The following is a 19,922-nucleotide window of genomic DNA, read 5'->3' as shown; positions in this document are numbered from 1 at the left end:
CATGGAGCCCATCTAACGATGGCCGTTGTCGGTAAGCCACTTAGTATTGAATCAATACACCGACATAAGTTATTGCGACTGTTTACCCGACTTGTGATGACAGATGTACATCAGCGGAATAGCTCTTTCGCGAAATGCATGACGCGCAGGTGCGTGCGAACGCTGAGAAACCGTCATGCGCCAACCAGGGCTGCTCTCTCGCGCTTCTTTCTGGACACACTGCGCCATCTATTGGCACTGCCGCGAAGCCTGCGCGTAGCCTTTTCTTTATTTCTTTATTGATTTATTTAAGACAATGAACAGATTGTCTTAGGGGACACGGCTAAAGGCAAAACATTTGCCTGACTAGGCCGTCATTTGCCTGACTAGCCTTCGAGGGGATAAGCGTGGCGCGCCTGTTGCTGTGAACGCTGAGAACTGTCCCCTCGCTTGCTGCACACACTCAGTGGCACACGCTCTGTAACCCAAGTTGGCAAGGGGATAGAAAGTTGATCGAGTTGTTACGGTAACATGATCTTGGATTGTAGCGCGAAGTGACACGGACACAGATAGGAGCAGACAGGACGAGCGCTAGGGGTCCATGAATGCCCAGGGCATTCACGGCGCAGTTCCCTAACGCGTTGGCGTGAAAGGCGTTCATTGAAATGAAGTGCACGCCTACAGCATTTGTGACGCTATGGGCTAAAGGATCGGGTTCCTGTCCTTCAGGTACCCTTGTGACGTACGATTGATTCCACTCAGCATCTTAGAACTCTCGCAAGTCAGGCATTTTCCAGCCAGTGCAGGAAATAAAAATAATATGAAATTACTTTTCTTGTGTGATTTGTTTAATTTGTCAATTATACTTCGTGCTGAACTGTCATCATTGCATGCTGTTTTTCGCTTCATACACTTATTTGAATGGCACAGCAAAAAAAAAAGGCTATGAAAGTGGGCTGCGCACTGAAGTCAGTGACTGTGTTAAAATTGTTGCATATATGATAAAGGAAAGTAAAGCTCTGTTCAGACTTGCCACAGGTATAGTGAAATATTGCCCAAAGTGGCTGTTCGAGGTCTTATCGAGTCCGCATGCGCTAACGTGCGAGCCATCACCCAAGACATATATGAAACTTTGTGCGAGATGTGAAGTGTACGGCCCCGGTAAAAAACGCAGATGGCACGAGTTATTTAAAGAATACGTGATTCTATATGATATTCACATTGAAAGCAAAAAAATGTAATTAGGCTGCTTAGTTTGGTAGCGCCGATAACCAGGGGTCTGTTGAGATAATGGAATGAGGGCCAAGGGAAGGAAAATGTAGTGGGGGATGGCCAAGCGTTAAGCGGTGTGCTGGAAATAAGAAACTTTGAGACGAAACTACGGAGTCAATTATTCCGATGCAATATAAGTAGGTAATCTTTGAAAGAGGCCTTCGTTCTTGAGTATACATGGAGTTGGCACACAGTGATGATCAGGTCGTTCTTGATACAGTCGACAAATAGGCCAGCTCGAGCGCCTGTATTTCCCTTTTAACGCAATAGTGTTAAGAGCCCCGTGTCACACAATATCCGCCGTCAGCGTCCCGCGTCCGGTGTAGATAGTCGTACATCGCTTCGGCAAAAATAACTTCGAACCACGCATACCCAACTATGCAGGCCCTGCAGAAAATACACAACTAATTAAATTTCCAATTTAATACACGTAGAAAAGTCGCAAAGGACTATTTACACACAACCTACAGACAAGATACCATTGGAGTGTAATTTGAAAATACGAGAAAACATAATTGTGTTAGGCAGAAACTCACACAAAACCCTTGTAATTCGATAACGTTTCCCAGCTGCCATTTGAGGTCTGTCTTAGTAGGAGCGGCGAGGCCTCTTCGGCTCTTTTCACACCAATCCCCCCTCCCCCCCCCCAAAAACAATAAGAACCACAAAGCTCGACTTCGTGCAGAGCATTTGCCGCCAAAGTTGCTAGGGGAACATTACTGTTACATAAACTACATTTGCCGGGATGCGTGAGAAGCACGCGGGGATCTTTCAGTGCTATCACGTTCCACTCCTAAACGCAAAGCAATGTGTCCTCCAAATTTTAACTCTGAACAGCAAGCACAAATAAATCATAATCCACGCAGTCGAAATATTTCAGCACTGAAATGACGAGTGCCCATGATGTCCATTTTCTTATGGTCCATGTTCGCATAAGAAAATTCATCATGCAGCTGAACAAATATGCAGAAAGAACAAATGTGGGGATTTCAGCACCAATGGCAAGATTTCTTCATTTTTGAATGACCATGAATAACGATAAGGCGACTACTCTAGTGAACACGTAAGTCCCCTGCATCAGCTGGCCTGTCATGCAGCTGGTGTTAGAGCCTACGTTATGGGAATAGTTAAGAAGTATAAGTACGCGTAGTGTATGGGTGCCTTCAGAGTGTTTAGAAATTGCGATAAGAAATGTTTGCTCTCTACGTTCTTATGAAAGCACATTATGTTAATATTTATTTTTACGTTTGCGGATAAACTGACAACATTGTAAAAGAAAATTGCTAGCTTCGTATGAAATGCGCTTTTCTTGTTTACGAAAAGTTGCCAAAGAAAAGCGTTTATTATATAAGAATTCTTAAATAGGCTTTCGCCTTAAATCTTCAAATAATTATGACTTACCGGACCAGTTCCCTGAGTATATGAAACAGATATTTGTGAGAGTTTTTTACCCTAAGTTCCCAGCACGTGGACCATTCCACGTGTGTTATAGATACTCTCGCCTCTTTAGGTGTATCATAGCCGGTCTCAAATCAATCCCATCATTTGTTCAGTGGTAGATTGTACAATAGTTTGTTGCAATTCGTTTGCAACTGTGATCACGAGAAGGACATTTACACAAGAATGCAAATGGTTAGGCATGAATATGGCCGGTATAACCAAATCCTGGCTGGTAGCTTACCGCTGTCATTGAAAAGTTTCCGACCATTGCAGCCTACCGGTGCTACCACATAGTTCACAAACTTGGAAGTTAGCGAAAAGCTGAAGAATGAGTTAATAACAGCAGACAGACCAGTGGAACGAAAATCATTAGGTGTACTGTTAAGGGACAGGGAGGGAGCGGTGTGAGTCCGAGAGCAACGGTACATAGGCAATATTCTAGTCCTCTACAGGAGAAAGAAATGAAGCTTGGCACGCCATGTAATGGTAAACGATAGACACCCGCCGGGGTTGCTCAGTGGCTATGGTGTTGGGCTGCTGAGAATAAGGTTGCGGGATCGAATCCCGGCCACGGCGGCCGCATTTCTATGGGGGCGAAATGCGAAAACACCCGCGAACTTAGATTTAGGTGCACCTTAAAGAACCTCAGGTGGTTGAAATTTCCGGAGTCCTCCACTACTGCGTGTCTCATAATCAGAAAGTGGTTTTAGCGCGTAATACACCGTAATCAATTAATTACTTAAACGGTAGGCCAGTACAGCCGCACAATGGCTGCCACGTAGAGGGCGATGCGCCTGAGGATGGAAGTAAACTAGGTTGGATGGTGTAATCAATAAATTTGCAGTCGCAAGTTCGAAACAGCACAAGACAGGGGCCATTGAAGACTACTGGGAGAGGCCTTCGTCTTTCAGTGGACATAAAAATTGGCTGATGGACGCGCTAATGGGATTCTAAAATTCTTAAACAAGTGTACTTGCCTTAAAGCAGTGCGGAATCGGCTTTAAGAGGTCATTTAAGCCCCCGAACAACGGCGGGATTAGTGGTGGCAGTGGTGGCGGGAGTGGTGGTGGAAGTGCCGAAGCTGTAATAAAAGAGAAAATGTTCCAAGATGTAGTTTATACATGACCAAACTATTCCATATCGTGACATAAGAAACTATATTTTTACAAAAGAAGGCTAGCTGCCTGCTCACACAAATTCATCCCTGAAGTTTGGAGGCTATAAGCGGGCGCAGAAAGTACAGAAAAGCAATTCTCGAAATATGACGCATCACAGCGCCAAAACAACCTGCCAAAGGAATTTCAGGTTTCATATCAGTTAGTATTCTACTGCTTGCTTCGATAAACGCATTGTGAACAACAACGCACGAAATACAAAATAAAATATGAAGCAGCCTTGCTACAAAGAAAAATACAGAGATTATTCAGGCGCCGAATCGTATCGACAATTTTTCAGAGCTATGTTGAAAAGTTGATTTCAGAAGTTTCGTATTATTCAGAAACAAAATCCGAACTCACTTGTTGTAACCGTGGCAGCGACGAGAACGACTAAAGCGAGAATGAGACGCATTGTCCCAGAGAGAAATCACACTACGTTCCGAGTAGTCGCCGCGCTCTGTGTCACAGCTGATGCTCTGGTAAATCACTCGCTCTCCGCTTTGCTTTTATAGTGTCCGGAACAGGTTTAGAGAACAGATGCTATCCTTCGTAGCCGTCATAGCGGCGACCATTGCACGTTCGCGCGAAATCAAAATACAAGAAACCGTTGTTTAGATCCGAAAATAATTGAAGAAAGTAAATCTGCAAAACGACTACTGCACTGTTAAATGAGAAGGCTAATTAACTTGCCATTGTGGTTGCCGTGACGCCTTTACTTCTTTCTGTGGAAGAGGGAACAAATGCGGCGTGAAATTGTCAGGAACAAAAGAAAAGCTACTCAGATCGTTGGCAGTCTGTGCGATTTCTCTGCCATTTACCCCATTAACTGAAAACACACCAGGACGTAAGCAGCCGAAACCCTGACCTGCTGTTTCCCGCAAACAGCGATATGCAAAACTAGGAAACCAACGAGGAATGTTCAGACACCTTTAGCAGACTATCGGCAGTACCCGCCGTTTGTGATGAATGACAGCGTGGTTAGCGAGTTCTAGAGGCAAATAAAACGAAACCGATGAAATGTAAATTGAAATAGCTCGTTCTCGATTATAAACAGGTAAGAGAGAGAGAGATAGTTTATTCGAAAGAAAGCAGAGATGCCGGCCAGAGCCAACGGGCTCTAGCCTGCTACTCTGCACAGGGAACGGGGACATAAAGGTGTGATGAAGGATGATGATGACATTGAAAGGGGGATGCGCAACGGTGAAAACAAGTTCAACATTCTGATGATAAACATTCAGACATCCCATCTATGAGGCCACTATCACTTTCCGTATGAAATTGGTGGTCACCAATTCAAGTGAACTTAAAGACAGAGCTGGTGTGTGGGCCTCCCCTGCGTGATCAGCATAAGCGCCAAACAAAAGCTTTATAGCTTTTGTTTTGTTATAAACAGGAAGTATGTTTTGTTGTGCAAGTGTTATGTTTCTACTAACAATGTCTTCACGATTATATTTCGTTTGCTTAACGTGATTTGTTTCTCGCTTGATGCATAGACAAGCAAGCAGCGTTTCATTTCTTCTCGAATTATTTCCTTTTTTGGCGTATTAACCAAAATTATATGCAGGATTAGGTTGGAAAAGAGACCGGCTAATTAATTGGCCGTAATTACAATCCTGTCGGGGATGTAAGAATGGCATGGCACACTGCTACACTTCTTAGAACTTTTGTTTTCTCAGTCACATCCACCAAATGTCTTTGATTTTGATAAAATGTCAACCTGCATTTTAGGATGTGTTTCGACACAATAATTAACTTATTGAAAATTATCCGTGTTGCAGGCTTTATCTTTTTTCCTGTTGGCTTGTCATTTGTCATAATGATTATACGTACTCGCGGCCATCCGGCAGCTGTTTACTGCGGTAAACGTTTGGAATTCCTTAAATAGTTCGCTAGTGCTGCCATCGCGAATCATGACGCAAATCAAAGCGGCCACTCATGAGTAAAGGGACCGTACACCGTTGCAATAGGCGTCACAAAGAAATCAACATTTCAAAGGAGTGAACAAACTGTATCAAAGAAACAAAGACTACAAACAATGCAGATCAGAGCAAATATGAACAGCGAACTGCGCTGTTGATCTCCACTTCATGAGAAAACCGGACATTTGCAATATGCTCACAGGCAAAAAAATGCCCTCTTTGCTGTAAATTGGCAGAGACAGATCTATATCTTATTTTTATTCAAAGGTACATCAATGGCACCGGTCGTAGCCATAAAATATGAAGTGCACATACTCTGCAAAGATTGTGAGTAAGATTTACCTAATTTTATAATTGCAGGCCTCCAAGAGATGTCTCTCATCTGGCAGCTACTAGGCAAAAAAAATTAATTAGGCGGGCCAGACGCTTTCGGTCTATGGGTAGGCATTTCATGAAGGTAAACGTCTGTAACAGTGGACAAATGTTTGCAGCAAAAATGTTTTTAATTACCATCGTATATGCTCACCCCAACTTATTTATCCATCACAGAAATTCCTCTACCAGACATATTTAATTACTGCTGTCATGCGTCAAATTATTCAGGCTATACCCGCAAGTTCACAAAATGCCACACCTGACAGTCATTCTCGACCGTCATGAGGTACACTTATTACTCTCGGAGCCAGTTTCGCGACTCCTAGTTTCGCAACGCTTACATGTTCTAATAATTAAGTTCCATGCGCACCATAAGCCGTGTGTTTCAACGAATGTTTTAATTTTGTTTAATTTCCTGTGGCGTATGGCCTATACAACAATTTTATTCGATGAGCTCGTATACTCGAAGAGACGGACATTACTTGCAGTAAAATTCTGAATCGATGATTGGTTATTTACCTAAAAACTTCTTCATGAAGTATTTAACTCGTTACCATAAGGTATAAACTGCAGTTTACAAAACCTAGCTAAGGAACTCACAAGGCGCATTTGATTGAAAGAAATGGTCAGGTCCACAGTAGTTTCGGCATATTGATTCCCAACCTTTGTGTACAAAAAATGCATTGGCATTCCACGTACTTTTGTGCTTCAATGCATGAAAATGTTTTGTTCAGAAATTTTCTCGAATGACAGTGCCTTTCTACCGCAAGTTTGACGGCGCATATGTAGTAAATTCTGTCATCCCCACAAATCTTTAGAAGTGTCTATGCCTTATTTCGTCCTCTTGAACTTGTAAATTGCAGTGCGTTTCATAAGCTAATTAGTTACCAACATAATTATTGATTTTTGTTAATTAGTCGACTATGCATTTCGGTTTTGTGTGCCCTCCTCTTCTCCTCCTCTTCGCATCGACGGAAACACCTTGTAGGCTTGTCTTTGCAACTAGTGAAAAGAATTCACATCCTTCGGCAGGTAAGGCCATGCACCTTTGAATTCCTTAGTCCTATACAGCTTGAACCTGGGGTTTCGGCATCTTTTTTTTTACTTTTATCATCGCGATTATGTTTATAATTCAGGAACGTGCAATTTGTATGATCAGTTTTTCGCACTTCTGCCTATTTGCTCGTTATGGTGATATTCAGCTGCATCTACGAGAGCTAGAAAAACGTCCCTCATCTCGGCTTCAAGAGGCCGACTGTCACACGTAAAGCCGTCTTTCAAGGCGAGGCCATTTGGTAATAAAGCCCTTAATTAGTATAACTGATCTACGGCTTCGGTCGTTTGTGCATAAATTGTGCAAAAGAATTGAACATTTCTGCCTGGAATATAGTTTCTCACAAGATCACTAAGTGCTCTGAATAAATAAAGTTGAAAACGAGGAACCAGTACACAGACAGGGAACACGCTGTCTATTCCGGTCCATAAGAACACGACTAAATAAAGTGCATGCACCACTCGTAATCTCGCTTCTCCCACCACGTTCCATTCAGCTTTGTCGTCACATGTCACCAGAAAAAATAGTTCTATAGCACCTTCACCGAACGTATAGTTCAGTGGTTATTGCGAGTTGATATATTCATCTTATTTAGTTTCCTATTGATAAAGCAGCTGAACTTGTCGCAATAGGAATTTTTTTTTAAAAAGGCCGATCCATAGAGAACAAATGCGTGTTTTAAGCTTTCCCTAAGGTCGCAGAATTAGAGTCGTCCGCCGAGACGAAGTGTTTACAATTCCTAGGGGGCCAAGCCGAACCACTGAATTGGCAACGTCCGTATGTCTGGCGCCTGTTTGAAACAGTGTTCGCGTGTTTCACACACCTAAGACGTTTCTGCTCGATTTTCTGTATTGTTGTCTGCTTGAGTACGGGATATCAATCAAGATGGCGCGCTTCAAATGCACTTGTGAACGAACCTCTCCAGCCTACTTGTCCTTCGCATAAGGTGGTTGTCTCTGGTTTACATTTAATGTGGACCACTTGAGGGAAAGTATTTTCGGCTTAACATGTGAATTCTTCTGCCCAGGTAGCATATGAATTTGGCAAGAGTCGGTTCATGTAGGATGCTGTCGCCTTATATGAAACTTAGTCCATTTTGGCAGAGTACCTTGCTATGCAAGAATCCATGAACAGTCGTTACCCATAACAAAAAGTCTACAAGAACGCGATCTCATGGTAACTATTTCCATGTGCAGCTCTATGCCAGATATTACATTCTAATACCCCTTTACTGGTATATTTTTGTAACATTCTTCTGTAGCACATTCAGCGAAGCACAATTATTGACACCGATCCATATTGCGGCACATATATCCATATGCGTAGAACGATTGGTTCATTTTATGTGTGTGTGGACAGCGGGCTATATCGTCTCACTTTAGGGGAACTTCGCCGCTCTATAACGGCAAAATATATCTACAATAATCACTTCTGTGTGACGGTATTTGTCAATCTCATTCATTTCTACATTAATAAAAAATGCGCATGATTCTGCCGATACCTTACTTCAGCGTGCTTTTCTGTCATGCTTATTTATTACTGTCGAATGCACCAACGCGGCAGATGTAGAATATTTGGTGAAGTTCGTTCATATCAATAAGGACGGACTAAAAGCAGAAGCCAATTTTCCTTCACTTCCGTTCACTGAAAATCCCTGCATACATCTTTTGATGGCAGCTCTGTGCCTTCATAATATTGGTGGGATTAGGCACGTCAGTTTTTTTTACCTGCAGCTTTCAAGGTAGGTTGTTTGATTATTAGGTTCGCCTACACATCACTACGCATCAGAAATGTATTTATTTTGATTTCTACTAAGGGACATCTGCTTTATGAAAACGCTTGTGACAATCGACGACTCTTAAAGGGAAGCTGAAAGGTTTTCCAGAAAAAATGAGTGAACATGTGTACATTATGGTTTTCAACCCTCCGAATTCGAATATCGTATCGAAATTGAGCGAAAGAAAGCGCAAATATATTTTATTTCGACGAAAAGTGAAGCAGCGGACACGCCCAGCTCGCGCGTCTCGTTTCCGCCTGTGATTGGTCGGGCGACCCGTGACGTCAACTTTAGCGACCGACCGCTGCCGCTCCACATGAAGCGCGGTGTCAGGTAGTTCGGTGCCGTAATGGAAAATTAAGAGGTAATAGAAAATTTAGAGAGACTGCGTTTTTCTGAAGAGTTCGGCGTTGCTCCCTACATGTACGAGCCGATTGCAAAGAGCCGGCCTCTCGAAGAAGCAAACGATGCTGGTGCGAGCAGTGCTTTCGACGAGAACGAAAGCGAAGTCTTGGGATCTCCTCGTGTTGGAAATGCTCTTTGGTGAGTATGTTTTTTGCAAAGCGATCTAGTGATCTCGCCGATCTTTCGCCGATCTAGTGAGCTCGTTTCCGGTCAAACAACTGCAGTGTTGTGTTCTTGCATGCCTCCTCGTGGAACGTAAGCGGGGATGCGATCGTCGGCATTTGTGCGCTGTCCAAAGCTGTCGGCAACCTACGAAGGCGGTTCAAACGCGTGAAAAGCTTCCCGGTTCATGCAGTACGTGTAGTGACCTTCATCTGTGCGCCATCCGCACACTACTCGTAACCGAAGTCGTAAAGGCGGCGAATTCCGTCGGCTACGTGAGACGGTCGGTTTCTCGCTGTGCGCGAGAGACGGGGGGAGCGTAGCGTCCTGGCGTGCGCCGGCTTTCCAGCACATGCAAACTCTACATTTGCACTGCGTTATGCTATAGCTGCATGCAGGCTGTTTTACAACACACGTGCAAATAGAAAATTCGTGGCGCTTTGCGACGAAACCTGCGTCGAGGGCGGGAAATAAACATGCACCTTCCGTTCAGCGTGCTAACATGAAGGAGCTCGCAGTAAATCAAAATCCAGGTTTGGGCGAGTTCGTGTATTCATAAGGCCTTCCAACACCAGTTATCATCAGTCAGTCCGCACTCGTGCCGTCTTTGTTTTCGTTGCTCCGATCTTTTCGCGCTGCGTTTAGAAAGCCTGCCAGTGGAAATTCTGGTGATAATCATCGTCACGGAAGTGGTTGGAGCACAGCAGTGTTGCTCTTGAGGGCTTGAAATTCTTTCGCTTTACAGCAGCCTCCCACTTCCTTAAAAGCTTCTTGTCTTGTGGGAAGCAATGGAAGACAACATCGTCGTGGCCGCTGGTGTTCGTGCAACCGTAGGCTGCACAGAAAGACGGCATGATCGGCCCACCACATCAGTTGATGCTGCGCACGTTGACCACCACTCTACATACACACAGACGCATCAACAAAGAAATGCAGGGTCAATCGAAGCAGATTACGACGGCACGCACGCAGAAACAAGCACGGTCAGGCACGGTCGCGCAGGCTGCGAAGGAGCAAAACACTAAAGTTGACGTCACAACACCGCGGTTTCCGGTCTCCGCTCGCATCGTCAGCGTCAGCAGCAGCGCGCGGCATTCGACGGGGGGCGGAGCTACAGCGCAATTTTAACCGACGATTACGTCGCTCCTATTTGAAAAAAAAAAACAAATTTGACCTACATGGTTTATGAGGTTCCCGCATCCGTATATGAGCGTCTTATTGAATTCGACAGACTCTTCAGCTTCCCTTTAATGACGGTGTTGGTAGAATGCATGCTCAATGAATATTATGGAAACATAGAAAACATGGATAGCCTTCCTCTGCAGCATATCTGGGTGCACAGGCTGCCAGAAGAGCCAGCAGTAGGCCAAGATGTAATACCATGGCCTATTTCTTTATCGAAATGGCCTTTGTAGAGTGTGAGACATATAAGTTTGACATTTCTCTGCTGTTCTTTTCTGAAGAATATTGAATAACCCACTTGTACTGATCTAGACACGATGCTATCCATTCTCTACTCTTGTACATGAAATGGTTAAAAGAGACTAATGTATGAGCTTGTAAGAAAATATTTCGGACTGGCTCTGTGGTGATAAAGCGACATAATTGCACTTAAATAGACGTTTGGAAGGGCGGGGTACCTTGTCTTTTCACTGACCTTTGGGGCCCAAATATATTGTCGATTAGGTTCATTAAGATCTCCTCCTGCTGTAAAGAACGTTGCCTTTATCACCGTCTAGACGAGAGTGCTTGATTTTTTCAATGGTTAAATTTGATAGGATAACTTTGCACTCGTACAACACACTTTCTGAGCCAGACAGTTATACGTCCCGAACATGTCCCTGGTGTAGCAACCACACAGCGACACTCGCGCACATAACACACGAATGCACTGAGAGTCCGGGCGACGCAATTTCGCCACGAGTCACAACACACACACTCACTACGTGGTCTTGGGGGGCGAGACTCTCCGAACTGGACCTGGGAAGCCAACTGGGGACCCTCGACCAGGCCCGGCGAGCCGCGATCCCAGTGGAGCCCTGTCAGAGGGAACCACCCAGGAATAAACCGCACAGCGCTTTCTGCAATAATAATGTTCCTCCTCCTCCTTCTGACCAAATTTAAGACAACCCTGGCACCTCTCCAAGAGAGGTGAAATCAATACCAACTTCAAGACCTATCAGTAACATAACAGATCATTCTCCTTTCCGGTTACAGTTTACAGTAGCATTCCGCTCCAACAAGCGCGTTATTGTTTGGCTCAGGCTAGAGCTCTGCAGCAATTCTGCAAGTTATGCAAGCTCTGCAAATGAGGCAGCAAAAGGTCGTCTTCACTTTGAAAGGCGCGTCTTGTTATTCTCAGGCCTGTCTCCGGATATTAGTGTTATTTTCTTTGCAGAAATATCCCGAGCGGTTTTCTTGCGCTGGCTCTGCCATGTTCGCCAAATTCCCCTCGAATTTTCTCGCGAAGCTTTAGATAAACACATGAGCTTCCAAAAACAGAAAATGTCAGATTTTTCACTGCAAATGCGATGACGAGATGTTTATAGGGTTTCTGCAACAAACCTGAGTTTCCTTGTGGTACTGGAAGCTGCGTGGCTTTCCATCTTGAATAGCACATGAGTAGTTTGGAAGTTTCAGCACTTTGCGAAGGTTCCGTTACTTGGATGGATGTAAGTGCCTTACCGAGCGGAGCAGCACCGTAACACATATCATTCTTTACTCATATGGAGCGCTGTGTCTTACTGTCTTAGAATGTGATATTTCGCAGCACAAAAGAAAATCGAAATGTTTGGAAAAAATCCACGTCCAGCATCGAGGTGGAGCGTTTTACGAAGTCTTAGTTTGGCTTTGACTTCGAAGGCGTATCTAGGGCACTGGATGCCATGGTCAAGGTCACCTCTCCACTTCACGCTTCGAGGTTCACATAATTGCGAATAGGCATTTCGCTCGCTTTCTGTTTCCAATTGGCATCGGCGAAATCGCATTGGAGAATTACCCCTCCTTCCCTGATCCCTTATTTCGCAGGTGATTTTCTATAGAAAACTATAAAATCACGCATCGAGAAAGGTGCAAGGCAAGCAGAGAGAAACTCTCTAGTGCGATTTACTGCATGCATAAAATAAAATTGAATCTATTAAACTGGGCACGCTTAGGAGAGGGGGTCAAGGGCGAGTATCTGATTAACATTTGGTTCGCAGACGACATTGTACTGTTCAGCAACACTGGTGATGAATTATCGCGAATGATTGAGGACGTTAAGCAAGAAATTGTAAGAGAAGGGCAGAACATTGATACGCAGAAAACAAAAAGAACAAGAATTCTTGGTCGCAAGGCAGCCTCAAGACTCTGTGCAGGACTACACTTATCTAGGCTAATTACTCAGAGGGGACCGGGATCATAAGATAAAAAACTTAAAGAAGAATAAAAATTGGTTGAATTGCCTACGACAGGCATTACCAACTGCTCACTTGGAGCTTACTACTGTCGTTAGAATGGAAAGCGTGCAATCATTGCATTCTATTGGTGCTAACATTTGAGGCAGAAACTCGGAAGATAGCAGGAAAGCTCGAGTACGATTTAAGGACGCCTCAAAGAGTGATGGAACCAAAAATGTTGGGATTAACGTTAACCGATAGGAAGACAGAAGTGTGGATCATAGAGCAAATGGCGAAAGCCTATATTCTTGCTGACATTAATAGCAACAAATGAAACTGGGCAGACCAGGTAATGCATAAGCCAAAACACCGCCGGACCATTAGAGTTACGTAACGACTGCTAAATGATAGAAGCGCTGTCGTGGACGGCAGCAAATTAGAAGAGGTGAGGAACTTAGGAAATGTACAGGCGCAATGCAAGCGCAATCTGGGGTATTCTGAGATCGCAGGGAGTGGCCATCGTTCGTGCACATAAAAAGAAGGCGATGATGATGATGGTGATTATTAGGATCAGCTTCGGTTCTACGAGAATTTTCATTTACTTGATGGTCCTCATAGTCGCGGCCTGAATGGTTTACTTCAGTTGATCCATGGCTTACTTTAGGAATCGATGACTTGCGCCGCAATGAGTCAATGTCGTTTACGACCCTGTGTCAATTTCATAATGTGATCTCCCCAGTTATTCATACGAGACATAGTTCAGTTATAATGTGTATGCGCTTAAAGATTCTCTGCTTTAATTACATCTGTGTAAAGACGAAATGTTAAGAATTATCTTAACCAGAGAGCAGAGCAGCCCTACAATTTAATGGGATAGAGAGGTGGCCTAGTTTGTGCTCTGGTTCGTGGTCTGGATACCCGGCTATCCTAACTATCTTGTTTGGACTCCAATTTTCGGCATTGCTAGCAACGAAATGGCTGTTGATGTCAATTTTGTTACTTTCATGTTGAAGAGGAGATGGATCGACGACGAGTCGACGAGGATTGTCGTTGTCGGCATGACAGGGATTACAGACGAACTAATAGAAAAAACAGACTTGCTCTTGTGTTTTTAACGGCTGTGACCATAAACCAAGAGATGTTTTACTCTATACGGTGCTTGCGAGCGATAATACAGAACAGTGAACGTGATAAGCTTACATTATCAACCTTGCTGGAGTGCTTTAACAAGCGTCGGCGAGCAACAAATTTGTGCAGAGTTTCAGTGAATTTCCCATGCATTGTCTGAAGCACTACACTTCTAGGTAGGAAAGCTGCGATTATTAAAAAGGTCACTCAATAAATGTACTGTCTAGTATGGAACGCCGCGTTCGTATTCTGGCACCGTTATCTTGGGTCAGTTGATAATTTGTATCAATTTTTGAACGTATGTTTTGTCAACGTGCCAACAGCCTCTGTCATTGTTTGCTTGCGTTCTCCAGAGATGTCGCGATTCCGCTGTAGCTACAATACACTCCTTTACACTCCGTACGCGACGTCTCTCGACATAGGTCTCTGAAACTGCGGTCGACGGTATTTGCTTGCGCACTCACACATGAACACGTTTTTAACAAAGTGTTCGAACTAATGATTTAAAATACCGTGGAGCATATTGCGTGATTCAGACCTTTCAGGGGTATTACTTGAAAAATGTTGACATATTTTAAAAATATAACGTCGCATACCTCGCTTAAAAGAAACATTCAGTAATGTAATGTAAAAGTATGCATATGAGCCCACATGTTTCGAGCTCTCCGTCCCCAGTATCTCTTTAAAATTTGTATTGGTGTTTTGTGTAATATTTTTCCACTATAATTGAAGTGACCTTTTCAGAATTATTTTACAGAAATGTCAGTGCAGCAGATGTATTTAGTACCAGCTATGTAGACAGAGATAGAATTTCAACGATTTTTTCTAAGCAAGCGTATCTTAACCGCTCTTCGCCTTAAGTTGCGCACTTAGACATGCGTCTTAGTATGACTCATAATAAAAGGTCATTAGAGAATATATTTTAACAGCACGAACAGTGCAATTTCTCATGTGCGTGATTTCCCCCTCGTATAGGAGTGTCCCTGCATTGGTGGGGCAGTGGCATCCATGACAGACAATTATAAGTTTGTCCAAACAAAAATAATGCTTCTGGCATATTAGTGACGCAAAGTATTGACAGCACTCTCATTGCTATGAATATCTTACATACCTTTGAATTTAAGAAACGACTATTGAGGCTGGGCTATATATATATTACTTTTGGTAGCTAGATATTAAGGCGAAGCGGCGTTCCACAACCGGCGCGGTCTCAGCAGTGGAGTTCTTAGATGTACACCGACGTCAGGCTCAGAACACGTGTTTGAGCGTGTGTGCCGATAAATTGAGAGGAAGGCTAAATGGCTGCGTAATAATTTTGGCCAGCCTGTCTTCACCCAATAGTATCAGGTTATCAAGGTAAACGTCTAATTTCAATTAAAAAAAGATTTTGGCAATGTTTAAAACAGCCCTGCAATATGTTTTTTTTTATTTTCTTAGTTCAATATAATCATTGAACCAGGTATTTTTGTTTTGTTACTGTAACATTTGTGCAGCCTAATTGTCTTTATTGTAGCGCTCATATATTAATAATTTTGAGATTGAGGACAGTTATGTCTTGGGTCAAAAGTTTAAATACGAAATCCATCAGCCTAGTTCCGTTCATATGCATATATTGCACAGTAATATCAATCGTTGGGCTAGTTGGTGAATAATCATCATATGAGTGTGTATAAATATGAAGTACGTGTTCTGAAATGAAATAGTTGCAAGTGCAGCGAGTGTAGTGTGTTCTTGTATGTCTTTGCGTGTCCGCGTCAGTGCGTTGCTTCATCACCAGCAAGGTATGATGATGTATTGCATAATTTTTTGTCATTGTAAACTAACAATTACCAAAATACTGCAACCCCAAAATTTAGTACAGTGATACTACCACTAGCACTTTTTTGCATGACAGGTCGCTTAAAATATTATAGGGATTTTCTGTAGTTAATTTACCGGTAATCTGAATCATTTGAATACGTGCGTTCTGATGTGACCCCTCTCTTAGCTGTTCAAAGTGTTAACTTGGTACAAAAAAGTGCCGGCTTAATTATGTTTCCCAACAGGCAAATCGACGTAAAAATGGAGCTTAACTGTAAAAATTCCTTTAGGAATTCCGTATTTTAAGCTAATCGTCTGCGCAAACATATTTTCAGCAACAATAATAGGCATCACCTTGAATTGCAGTATTCGAATCTTGGTATACCTAGTTCATTCACCCGTGTAGCAGCAGCGCGTTACTCAGTGTTACTCATTTATATGTCAGTTAAAACCCCGTCAAACCAGCAATGAAGCAGATGAAAGAATACGTTTAATTAGGACTACTATAGAGTAGAAGTGCGCAAATGATAAATAAATGTGAACTGAAACTGGACGTAAAGTCAGAAAATTTAAGGCGGTGGCCGAATTTTCATCTACCGCATTGCACATATGGTGCTTTGCTAATGAAGTTACCGCGACGGCCAGTCGTCAGTCCCCTTGTTTGGGTATTTGTATGCGCTTACAAGATGTAGTCGTGCGACTGTTAACGCTCGCTAGTCAAAGCCACATATACTGATGTGGAACATTCTTGCAAAAGCAAACTCCACGTAGTATCTGAACCTAGGTTGCACGTCAAAGTGCATCGTCGTTATACAGTTAGATCTCTTTACGCAGTTAATGTACATATGTTTGTTCCGTGGTAATCTATATGTGTAAGCAAACGTTAACGCTGCGTGCTAATTTTTCTATGCTGATGTCAACTCGCCAGCTAAATACGATGGGAACGTGTTTGCCCATTTTATGCTGCACATAAGTTTTCGTAATGGCAATTTGGTGGTATACGAAACATGACAACACGTGCTGCCTAAATTTTACAGTATGAGCTTTTTAATAGTGTATTACATTTTGGTAAACATCTCGTGCTTTTGCAACCTCTAGCTTCCAATACGCTATCACTGGTGCTTGGCTGCGCTTACAATGCTTTTCGATATGCTGTATAAACTGCTCATGGGCCAGCGCACCAGGGTTCTATGAGAAGTTTCAGTCTGAGCGTCCACGTTTGAGCCATGCCTTGCAGCAGCTACCGAAATGCAATCGCCATGCTGTCGTTCAGAAAGGTCAGCGGTGACGTAACATCAAACTTTATTTTGTGAACATTCCATGGTACGGGAGAACACTAACGGCTCCCCCTCCCCCCGTGAACAATATAAATTGAAACCAGCTGCTCTGGCAGGTACTCATTTCCCAATGCAACTTGTGTTGACCGTCACTTCTATTTCAGTCTCCCTTAGTTGCCAGTTAGACGAGCGTAAATGAGGCAGCCCGAAGCAGACCACTTTTATGCTTTGCTATTTATTATTACAACCGAGATACATTAATACTTGATTGCCTCTGTGGTAATGTGCGATTGGGACAGCTGTCGACTGCAATAAAGCTTTTGCGCTTTTCTCAATGTGTGCTAAATTTAACGCACCAGAGAGACTGAGAATGGCGCTCGCATTTCGAAGGCCTGACCAGTCGATGCGTACAGTAGTGGACAAGGCCAACGTTTCGTGCGTCAAAAATGAGCTGTTTTTGAAAAAATGCAATTTTCCAGGAGGAATCGCAATAGTCTGCCCAACATTTTAGTTGTAGTAATTTTTCAGCGTGACTCTTTAGGTGTCAGAAAAAGCTCAGCGTCAGTAGCCACTTAACGTGGGCTGGCGTTGCAGGGCGTGTGGTCGCTCACTATTAGCGCGTGGTATCAGTGTGCCGCAGATGATGAAAGCCTCCTAGGCTGCTGTATTTGTTAAACTTACAAATTATCTATCTTTCTGCTGTCCTACATGATTTATCCATGAAGCAGAAAATTGTCGTCCACCTGAATGCAGCACAAAGCTACAAAGCAAAGCCTTGCGGGTTTTTCGGGTAGAATGTTTCAAAAAAAAATTCGTCTGGGCCTGGGATTTGAACCCAGGATTAATGCCCTTCTGGCGTGGTCTACCATTTAAACTAACCACGATTAGGTCCTAGTTATGGGCTGTCACGGAGAGGCATTGGTTCCGGGTTCAAGTATCAGACGATGTCAAATTTTTACTGAAGTACAAGGCCTTCTTTTTGAGGAACCCATATGGGTTTCCTTTCTAGCATCATGCTACATTTCGGTGGATAACATCTCTTTCCCTTCATGATACTTTCAGCACCTTGCGAGTTTTGCAGAACTGATTTGTTATATGGTTTATCAAAGTTTCAGACGTTAGTATATTCGTTGAGAAAATCTTTATTCTTTAATGGAAGAAGGGATGATTACAATCATATATGTTAGCCGATCGACAGGAGATTTCCGAGGTGCATAGATTGCCTAAAGAGCGGATGAATGATTTTAGGTGGCGCAGACGCGTTTGGCAAACGAAGTCTGAAGATGATGTTGAAGAACTTCCCGGGGAGCGGTTTTTCCCTTTTGAGGAGTTTTCTGTCCATTAATAAGTTACCATTGAAGTTCTTCCTTCGTATTGGGGCGACAAACATTTCCGTAGCATTTCCGTAGCTCCGTCACATAGAATCCAGGATATCCAGGATGGCTGGTACCACACCATCTACTGCGTAAGGCAGTAGGCAGTGATGCTATTACTTGTAGGCCGCACACATTTCCAAACCTTTATTTGAAAAATGCCATTCACCCAACGCTGTACAGCGCTCGCTGTCCTTGGTGCGGAGGCCGGCCAACTCTCGCCCACATTACGTGGGACTGCCAGAACAGGCCACCCAAAATTAATACTCCAAAAATAGCCGGCAAACTTTTCGGAAGGGAGCAGTGGGAGACTTGGCTCGCCAGCGAGGATCGGGAGATGCAACTAGCGCTTCTCGACCAAGCACGGCGGACCGCTCAAGCCAGTGGGGCCCTGGACTAGGGGCTCCACACACTCGCTTTCTGCATTTTTTTTTCTTTTAAATAAACGTTTTGATATATATATAGGCCGCCAGACCGGACAGGCGTTGCTAATTTGCTCAAGTGCGCATCTTTCGCTGTCGATCCGGTGAGTGATTTTCCCTCCTCCCCTGGCGTGCGCCAAGGTGTTCTACCAAGGTGTGTTGTGTACGAGGTGTTTACTCGTGTCTAACTCCTGCAGAAACACTGGAAAAGTAAGCTGTGGGTCGCGTGATTGCTGTATATCACTGTAATCGAGTCCTGGAAAGTAACATTGTACCAACGGAATCAGTGAGAGCCACTTTTCCTGGCATTTCCTGTTCATCAGAGACTAAGGTATCCATAGTAGAGCCACTTGCAGCGCGTCCGCTTCAATGTCAAAATTGCTTGCGGTTTGGCAATAGAATCAGCGACTGTAAATCGAACCGAGGGTGCTGGACATGTGGGGAATGTCACGCTCCTAGTGGTTGTACTTGCCAAAACGAGTGATGCTGCCTCTGTGATGGAAATCATCCCGCTTATTAATAGAACTGTTCTGTGTGGGCCTATGAAGTACAGGTGCTCGACGTTATGGACAAAAGATGTGGCTCCAGAAGCGAAGCTATAAATATCGTAACAGAAAAAAACATTTCGCTATGATGGAGTAGCAGCTAAACAGAATACGGTACCTGACTTATCTCTCACTGCAGTCATAGAAAATGTTGTTCAAAATGCCATGGCTAAGGAATGCATGTCTTTTTGGAGAACCTTGGTGAAAGGATGGCACAAGCTATTTCTTTGCAAATTAACACGTTAATGGAAGCTACTGCTCTATGTTCTGCAGCAAATCAGCCCATAGGTTCGGGACAACAGACTGGTGGTGGAAACAAGGATACAGCTATCTCTGGAAATTTTACAGCAACCAGTATTTCCCCTCGCCCTCACTGTGTTTCTCACAGCCAGGCCATTCAAGGTTGTCAAATGAATAACGCGGAAAGTAACGCTCGGGTTCAAAAATGAGCTATGGCGAT

General features: G+C 43.6%; 1 protein-coding gene across 4 annotated transcripts in view; it reads right to left on the bottom strand.

Moving 5' to 3' along the window:
- Window positions 1-19,922, bottom strand: part of LOC135918808 (uncharacterized) — a 124,354-nt gene that overhangs the window by 2,014 nt on the left and 102,418 nt on the right. For 3 of the 4 annotated variants that reach the window (XR_011511765.1, XM_070532935.1, XM_070532936.1), the window contains exons 3-5: window positions 11,484-11,579; window positions 4,539-4,570; window positions 3,669-3,772 (exon numbers count right to left, since the gene is read on the bottom strand). Coding sequence is in view for 2 of the 4 variants with exons in the window: in XM_070532935.1 (XP_070389036.1) it covers window positions 3,700-3,772; window positions 4,539-4,570; window positions 11,484-11,579 (201 nt within the window). In the remaining 2 variants the exon portion in view is untranslated. Of the gene's footprint in view, window positions 1-3,668; window positions 3,773-4,208; window positions 4,347-4,538; window positions 4,571-11,483; window positions 11,580-19,922 lie in introns of those variants that run through there. The other variant, XR_010569790.2, reaches the window with a different exon arrangement.

The sequence above is a fragment of the Dermacentor albipictus genome, chromosome 2 (assembly GCF_038994185.2).
Source record: "Dermacentor albipictus isolate Rhodes 1998 colony chromosome 2, USDA_Dalb.pri_finalv2, whole genome shotgun sequence".
NCBI classification, from domain to species: domain Eukaryota; kingdom Metazoa; phylum Arthropoda; class Arachnida; order Ixodida; family Ixodidae; genus Dermacentor; species Dermacentor albipictus.
This window is presented reverse-complemented; position numbering and strand designations above follow the sequence as displayed.